Source organism: Apium graveolens, chromosome 8 (assembly GCF_009905375.1).
Source record: "Apium graveolens cultivar Ventura chromosome 8, ASM990537v1, whole genome shotgun sequence".
NCBI classification, from domain to species: Eukaryota; Viridiplantae; Streptophyta; class Magnoliopsida; order Apiales; family Apiaceae; genus Apium; species Apium graveolens.
In genome coordinates, this window is record NC_133654.1 from 231099022 (window position 1) to 231108403 (window position 9382).

The following is a 9382-nucleotide window of genomic DNA, read 5'->3' on the forward strand; positions in this document are numbered from 1 at the left end:
CACTTAGCAACATTATACATAGGGAGAAAATATTAAAGAACCTTGAAAAATAAAGAAATGAGAGAAGTAATAAAATTTTGATTAGATTCAATTAAATAATCAATAGAAAATTTTAGGAAGTAGTAAATTAATTGTTAAACTTTATCTAAAATGTTAATTAAAAGAATTGTAAATATATTGCAAGAACCATAACAACTCAGAATCTTAATTTATATCTTTGTGCATAATCGAATATTAAAATCTTATACATATTATATCTTATAGCACCATGGGTACTTATGCTAAGAATTCAAACATTACGGCATGCATGGTCTACAAATTTAAAATTTTGTAATTAAAAGTTCGTACATTTCATTTGCCTGTGTTACAACTTCAAAGAAATTGCACCTCTAAAATTATAGGCGTTATAATTGAAAATATAATATATATATTAATACACCATTAAACTGCTAAAATATATTAGGTTCAGAAACAAACATCCATACCTTCACTTTTATTGTAGTTTGAAGTCTTAACACAAAATCAGGACTTCAACGAAAGATTAAGTTTTAGACAAACCACACAATTTTTCACATCATCCCACAATGAAATGGTAAAATCTAGAATTTCATCGAAATAAACCACCAAGAGTAAAAAACACACACAAAAATACACAGATTCATTCAAAGATGCACATGTTTCGTTTACCCCCCACTTAGTTATGGAGTACAGGAACTGCACCACCCGCTTCCACAATCTGCTTCTCCAGCTGCAACAAAAAGTTGAACCAAAACTCTAGTCGAATGTATAATATATAAATAAATAAAACCTTATTTAAGAAAATCCTATATCTAATGATGATAGAACGGATTTACTGCAGCACGTAACTACATTAACAACTACTAGTATACTGTAGTTACCACACAACATGTGGGTAGCGATGAATTTGGCCTTGTACGCACACTTGTGTATATATATAATAATACTAAATCTTTTTAAACAGAAGATATAACAGGAAAAAGATAATATGATTATTATGATCCAACCATACTTAACATAAAAAAATAAAAAGAAATTAAAAGCTTACCCTAAACAAGTTCTGAAGCTTCTCCTTCACAATTGCGTACTCTTGTTTAACTTGTACAACACATTTCATGCATCTGCATTTGAACATACATGTATTTATGTTTAGTGAATGGATTACGATTGTCAAAACTATACATTACGGGTATGACATTGAGTAAAGTACTCACGCTTCAGTGTTCAGTTCAACATATGAGCTATGAAAAGCAATGCAGGCATTTCTGATTCGTTGAGCACCAATGCTGTGACAAAATAATAATATTAAAATCTAAAAATATTATTTAGTGCAAAGGTCAAGACTAGTTATCTGCCAATGACTAGGTGGATTCAGAAAATGGTCATTTAAATAAAAAAAGGTAATGATGTACATCAGGTCGACCTTTCACTACTAATGTGGAAGCATTTTGTATTGGTACATCCATGGTTTACTACATTTATAACTTGGGGAAAACTAATAAATTTGATTGCTTGTAATTATAGTTATATCAGTACATGTTGATACAAGCCTAAATTTAAACATTAAACATGTACCTGGAGCTAGTACCCTTTAAATTATGAACATAAGCATCCACCTTCTTGAAATCTATAGGTTGTTGATCCCTGATATAATGACATAAGAGATAATTAGTTCAAACAATTGTGTGTGCTTCAACAAGTGTGCGGTAGCGGAATCGAAAATTCCCTAGAGGGTGGGAACCTTTTTGGAAATTCCCTAGAATGCACAATAGGATTTGGCAGAGTTAAAATTAAAGATAAGAGTTTTTTAAAATTTAGGGAAATAATGCTTTGGAAATAACTTGTAAGAGATGGAACAAAAAATAAGAGGAATTAGTTTTTTCCAAGATTGGAATACAAAACATTGTGCAGTGAAATTATGAGTTAAAACCATATCAACTATTCATATTCATATAAAATATAAACACCCAACCACAAAGTAATAACTAAGCGTGCCTTCAACCTCCTAGAAGTGACTTCAACATGGTTGCTAAGAGGGGTGACAACAACATGTGGCATGATATTTTACTTATACAACATATTATTTCAAATTTACTTGTATGATGAGTAACTCAGATTATATTTAACCAATTTCAAATTTTTAATAAATACATCTATCCTTGAATCAGCAATCGCTATCCTCGGATGATTATTTATTTACCCAATCAAATGCCAAATATCTACCTAAAACTAATTAACATTTCCAAATATATCATGTTTTGTCTTCCGAATCAAATTATATTACTGATAATAAATTACATCTTCCAACAAGTATCCAAATCCTCAAATCTTTATTTATTGCATAATATCATTTTCCATTAATTATATCAAATATCATTTAAAATCTCAAATCTTTTTACCCAAAATTTACAATAACATTTTCAACACATCCTAACAATGAAAAATTGGGATCTCATTGTCCCATTTCACCTGACCACCAAGTTGACACATTGTGGATTGTATCACCCTCGTTGTTAATATATCTTAACTCACAATGTATATTATATGTTTTAGACAAAATATTAAATGACACTTAGCCTCAAACCTCATTATATTTTCAAAAAATAAAATTTTATTAATATACCTCATCACAACCGATGCTTACAATTATTAACTTTCATGTACAAAATGTGAGCCAAATCTGAAACCATAAATACCTTATTTTTCATTTTTTTTATCATTCTGTAATCTTGTTTTCTCCTTTGTACAAATTAACTATTTAATCTGTTCACTTAAATGTTTAAAATTTCAATCACAATCAAAATAGAGAATTTATATATTATAGATATATTAGAAAAATTGTGATACCTTTGAGGAAAGATATTACACACACATACAGAGTGAGAGAGAGAGAGCGAGAGTACTAACATAACTTCGGTGACATCATTAAGAAGTTTTTCAGATTCTTCAAAGTACGTAGATATCATATCAGCCACAAATCCAGGGTTGCTCAGATCTTGGAGTTGTTGCAGTTGTGTAAACAAATGGTCCAAGTACCCCTTACAACCAAAAAAAGAAACACATAAAAATTTAATCAAATCACAAACTTTACATAAATGTCTAAAACCAATAACAGATCAAGCAAGGCATATGTGAGGAAAAGTGTTGCCTAAAATATAGTTTTAACATTTTTTCATCATTAATTTATTTTTTTAAATCTGCGCATATGAATAAAACAAAATAATAAAGGAATCGACTAGTTACGAAGATGTTACAATGACATAACTAAATTATCGATCTAACCTCATTAAACAATGATCCCACATATTCAATATATCTCTTCTGCAATTGTTCCACTTCCATGTTTAAGATAGCTGCAAATGCAAATAAACCTTCAAAATTTTGGTTAATACACAACAAACACAAGTTGATATAATTAATTATATATATATATATGTGTGTGTGTGTGTGTATATGGGTATTTATGTGTGTGGTTATACATAAAATATTAAAAGTGAATTGATAAAATGAATGTACAAAATAGAGAGAAAAAATGCCAAATTCAAGAAGACTAACCTCGCTTTGTTGGTTCTCTACGGTTCACAAATGGACTCTCGATGCTTTTTTCATTTCTTTTTGCTGGATTTGTATTTATATGCTTGCTACTCTTTTGTCTTATAACACTGCATAATTCTTGATTTCTCACCAAGACAGTATTGTTGGACCCTTTCTTCAATATATTGTATAATATTTTATTAAATAAAAGTAAATACATTAATTATGCTAATGAAGTTGTAAATGTAATCATATTTTAATATTTTAAAGTAGTATTTTGATGGAAAAATGTGATAGGTTATATGAAATACCTTGGAGAATTTAGCAAAAAAGAAATACCTTGAATACTTTTATAAGAATATGTAGTATATCAACAAAGTCATTTAGTTTTATAAATTATGACAAAATATTTCAAGATACATTAAATAAAAAAAAGAATAAAATAATGGAAAATATATTTTCATGACATACTATATGGTAAATGTGACATTTTAACATAGCATCACTTTTTTATTTTCTAATAAAAGGAAAAAATATGGTTATGGATAAAACATGAACATGATAATTTTTTTCTTTTCTAATTCAAAATATTAAAAAAAGTTGAATATACACATTTATTTTATGGATAAAATATGAATTGCCATTAATATTTTTAAATCATAATTACACATTTATTATATAATATCTAGAAAATTATTTTATAGTGTTACGTTTGTTTTTGTAGTTGTCAGTTTGAGTTCAAAAACTAATGATTACTGGTTGTATACATTATTTAAAATATTAAATACAGTTGTTTACAGATATGTAAAATATCACATTGGGCCTATCCAACATCATGTATATTTACATGTGTCTGTATTTTTGACTTTAGTATCACTACACCTATGATCAGTGAGATAGGATCATTAGTCAATAAACACACTAGTCTTAATGCATTATTATTGTTCCTTCATAATATTACTCGACTAGGGATATTTAGGAATATCGATACTATTCTCATAATCTCATTTCTAAGTCACGTACTTAAAGATATATAATTAATATCATATTCGAAGGACATTTATTAATCCAATATTTATATCACAATAAATTAAGTCGTAATAAATTTTAAAAAGAATAACTGATAGAACATAAATGCTAATAATCTAAATGTCATAAATAAAACATAATAGTGTTGTCTCTAGGGCACAAACACTAACAATTTCCCATTTGCACTAGCGCCAATCACCCATGAATCTAATACCCATGGAACCAGTATGACTGTCGTGCTTCTGCTGGGATAAAGCCTTAGTCAGTAGGTCTGCAATATTATTATTAGTATGCACTTTACACATATATATATCTCCTATTTTATTAATCTCTCGAATAAGGTGATATCTTCTAAGAATATGCTTTGCCCGGTAATGGGAACTTGGTTCCTTAGCCTGTGCAATGGCTCCATTGCTATCGCAATAAAGATCATTTGGATCTGCAATCGATGGAACCACGCCAAATCCCGTAATGAATTTACGTATCCAAACAGCCTCATTGGATGCTTCACTGGCAGCAATCTACTCAACTTCCATTGTAGAATCAACAATAATCTCTTGCTTTGAACTCTTCCGGCTTACAACACCTCAATCAAGGAAAAAAAACCTGACTAAGATACTGAATCGTCTCTATCTGTCTGGAAGCTAGCATCAGGGTAACCTTTTACAACTAGCTTCTCATCTCCTCCATACACCAAGAAGTACTCTTTATGTACTTAAGAATATTCTTGACAGCTTTCTAGTGACCCTCACCTGGATTAGACTAGTATCTGTTCATCATACTCAAAGCATACAAAATATCAGGATAAGTATATATCATTGTATACATTATAGATCCAATTACCAAAGCATATGGAACTTTTCTCATACGGCCCTTATCAGCTGATGATTTAGGGAAATAATCTGTTGATATCACTATTCCATGATACATTAGGACATATCTGTTGGATTTTTAACGCAGCGGGGGCATGGCAAAACACTTTTACACATACAAAATCCAAATAAAATCATATAAACCGTGAATAAAAAATTTGAGGGATCGTATCTAACCTTTTAAAAATAATTCGGAGACAACGATCAGAGATCCTTAGCAGTTGCTCCTCAAGTGTGAAGCACTCCACCGGTATCCACCAAGAAAACGATGTTAAAGAGGAGGAAGGAGGTGGAGAGAATTGGGTTTTCCAAACTTTTTGGGTTTTGTGTTTGATGTGGGTTAGAATAAAATCAGGGTCTATAATAGTGTATTTATAGGCAAAATTTCCAGCTGAAATTTTCCCATAAATATTATTATTATTATCCCATTTATTATTCTCATTAATAATTAAAACACCTTTTAATCATTAATCCTTTTTCTAAACACTTTAGAAATAATTCTCTCTCTTGATTTAATTTCCAAAAATTAAATCATTTAATTAATAATATTAAGAACTTTTCTTAATTAATTTATAATCAATTAAATCTCATTTAATCAATTATTAAATTTGCCAATTAATTATTTATTTCATAAATAAATAATTATTAGCCATTCTTAATTAATTCATCCACCATTAAATCATTCTCTTTTTATGGTGTGACCCTATAGGTTCAATATTAAGCCGGTAGTAGAAATAAATAATAATAAAACTATTTTATCATTATTTATATAAATTCTCTAATTTATTAAATATGATTAATTAATTAATCACATTTATTCTACATCGTGAGTGATGCTTCTCAACATATCGCGACTATCCGGATAATATGAATTCACTGCTTAGAATACCAAGAACCTGTCAGTGAATAGTTACTGTACAATAAACTCCTTCTACCCTACAATGTCCCGATTAAATACAAGGCATGGATCTCGTGTCAAGCCTATCTAATTTAATCACTTGCTTTCCATTTACTATGCTTAGTTCTATGTAAATTAGAAACTCCTTTCTAATTTCATTCACTCTGGCCAGAGATTCCTGAACTAGCATAAGTGGATCAGCCTTGAACATTCGCTTCCTTCACTGGAAGGGGTACATCCTTTATTGATCATACACTATCTTCGTGTATAAATTCCTATACCTAGAAGAGCCCTAATAATTATCCCTGGAGACTAAGAACTAAACCAAAGCATAGTTCAGTGTACACAAGATGACTATGATGACCTCAAGTCTAAGGATACTTGTACAACTATCACTATATGAACAACTGCTGACACGTGAGTGAACTCCATCAGTTGTTCAGTTGTGCGAGTCATGTTCAGTGAACTTATTCCATAATAAGCACCTACATACTAGCTATAGTGTCACCACACAAATGTCTATGAGAACAGACATCCTTCATAATGAAGTAAGCATAGTATGTACCGATCTTTGCGGATTATTAATTACCAGTTAGTAATCCTATGACCAGGAACTATTTAAGTTTAGAGTTATCATCTTTTTAGGTCTCACTATTATGATCTCATCATAATCCATAAAAAGCTTTACTCTAAACTATGGTATATCTTATTTAAACACTTAAATAGATAAAGCCCGTAATAAAAACAAAACAAGTCTTTATTAATATCAATGAAATCAAAACAGATTACATAAAAGTTATTCCTAAATCCTAATACATGATTGGACTTAGGACATATTCCTTTCAATCTCCCACTTGTACTAAAGTCAATCACTCTGGTATCTAATACCCATCTTGTCTTTATGACGATCAAAGTGACTTTCAGAAAGTAGCTTTGTGAGTGGGTCTGCTATGTTGTTATGTGTGTCAACTCTATTTCAATATAATACAAGAAATGTTACCGCGCTCCCACTAACCCTTTTGTAGACCCATGGTTCATCTTTGTTTTTGATAAAATCAAACTTTTTGATTGTCTCATCAAAACGAATGTTCCATCTTTCGAGAAGCTTGCATTAAACCACATATGCTTCGCAGCAGCTTACACACTAGGTTTTCATTTCTCTTGGAAAGAAAACCATCTGGCCATTTGCCAGATTTCATAATCGTAGTAAGCAGCAATCGCAAGCAAAATCCGAACTGATTTTAACAGGGCTACAGGTAAAAGGTTTCATCAAAGTCAATCCATTGCCTTTGTTTGAATCCTTTTGCCACAAGCCTGGCTTTATAGGTCTCCACCTGGCCATCTGCTATAATCTATCTTTTGTATACCGTATACATAGATTCCATTCTGGATTTCATGGCACTATGCCATTTCTCTGAGTCAACACTACTCATAGCCTCATTATAGGTCACAGGGTCGTCATCATCAATGATTGACAACTCATTGTCATTCTCAATAACAAGGCCATAATACCTCTCAGCTTGGCGAGACACTCTCCCTGATCTATGAATGGGCTGTTCCACAAAAGGTTGTTTAGTCAGAACAGGTGTTTCCACTTGATCCGTAGTAGTTTGTGCTTCTTGAACTTCATCAAGTTCAATTTTGCTCCCACTGTTTCCTTCAAGGATAAACTCCTTTTCCAAGAAGGTAGCATGTCTGGAGACAAACACTCGATGATCGGTGTAAAAGTAATACCCTAAAGTCTCTTTAGGATATCCCACAAAACTACATTTTACGGATCGATATTCCAGCTTATCTGGGTCAACTTACTTGACATAAGCTGGTCATCCCCAAATCTTAACGTGTTTAAGTCTCGGTTTCCTTTCTTTCCATATCTCATACGAAGTTTGAGGAACAGATTTTTGGAAGGCACCATATTCAGTAAATATGCTGAGGTTTCCAATGCATAACCCCTTAGGAATACTGGAAGATTTGTATAGCTCATCATGGACCGAACTATGTCTAACAAAGTTCGATTTCTCCTTTCAGATACCAATCTGGAGGAGTCCACTGGGAGACTATACCATTTACTTTGAGATAATCTAGAAACACTCCATTAAAGTATTCACTACCTCGATCTTATCGAAGAATTATAATGCTATGTTTGGTTTGTTTCTCCACTTTATACTTATACTCTTTGAACTTTTCAAAGGCCTCAGACTTTTGTTTCATCAAACACATATCTGAATCTAGATCTATCATCTATGAAAGTAATGAAGTATGAAAATTCACCCATGGCTTGCTTAGACATTGGTCCACATACATCTGTGTGTACCATTCCTAGCAAATTTGCAGTCCTCTCTCCATGTCTACTAAATGGAGACTGCAGTGCCACTATAAAGTGAGATTTTCATCATCTCTTTTCTTTTATTAGTTTGTTCAATCTGAAGTAAATTATGTCACATATATATAGACCATTATTTAAAGTACCACGTCCATAAAGAATATTATCTCTAAGAATAGAACATCCATTATTCTCAATAATAAATGAAAATCCAGCCAAGTCTAACATGGGAATAATATTCCTCACAATCGAGGGAACAAAATAACAATTATTTCAAACAATAGTCTTGCCCGTAGGCCTATGTAAATGAAATGATTCTACATCTTCAGCAGCAACTCTTGCTCCATATTCATCAGTAGAATCACCTCCTCTTCCTCAAGAGTCCTACTTCTCCTTGGTCCCTGCAACAAATTGCAGATTTGAGAACCACAGGCGGTATCTAATACCCAAGTAGAAATTTGATTTAATGACATATTCATTTCTATCATGAACATACCTGAATCAGAAGCGGTAGTCTCACTACCCTTCTTCTTCTTCAATTCTGCAAGATAAACCTTGCAGTTCCTCTTCCAGTGCCCCACCTTGTTATAGTGAAAGCAAACAACTTTGCTCTTGGGGTCTTCAGCTTTTGGTGGAACCGGCGTTTTCTCACCTACTTTCTTCTTCTTGGAAGGGTTCCTCTTCCTTTTCTTAGGATTGGAACCTTCA

The 9382-nt window shown here is 31.7% G+C and overlaps 1 protein-coding gene across 1 annotated transcript; it reads right to left on the minus strand.

Annotated features, from left to right (window-relative positions):
- Window positions 1–620: 620 nt before the first annotated feature.
- Window positions 621–3360, minus strand: LOC141677292 (histidine-containing phosphotransfer protein 1-like). The gene is made up of 6 exons (XM_074483152.1): window positions 3301–3360; window positions 2926–3056; window positions 1594–1662; window positions 1233–1304; window positions 1067–1139; window positions 621–748 (listed from the first exon to the last, which is right to left on the minus strand). The coding sequence occupies exons 1-6, from the start codon at window positions 3358–3360 to the stop codon at window positions 695–697; spliced, it is 459 nt and encodes a 152-aa protein (XP_074339253.1). The 3' UTR covers window positions 621–694.
- Window positions 3361–9382: the final 6022 nt, after the last annotated feature.

What these genes read in the sequence shown, in the direction of transcription:
- LOC141677292 (XM_074483152.1), bottom strand. Translation starts at nt 3,360, where the DNA reads ATGGAAGTGGAACAATTGCAGAAGAGATATATTGAATATGTGGGATCA. An exon ending in TGGGATCATTGTTTAATGAG is followed by an intron (nt 3,057 to 3,300) that starts GTTAGATCGATA and finishes TTTGGTTGTAAG; the next exon opens with GGGTACTTGGACCATTTGTT. An exon ending in AATGATGTCACCGAAGTTAT is followed by an intron (nt 1,663 to 2,925) that starts GTTAGTACTCTC and finishes TCATTATATCAG; the next exon opens with GGATCAACAACCTATAGATT.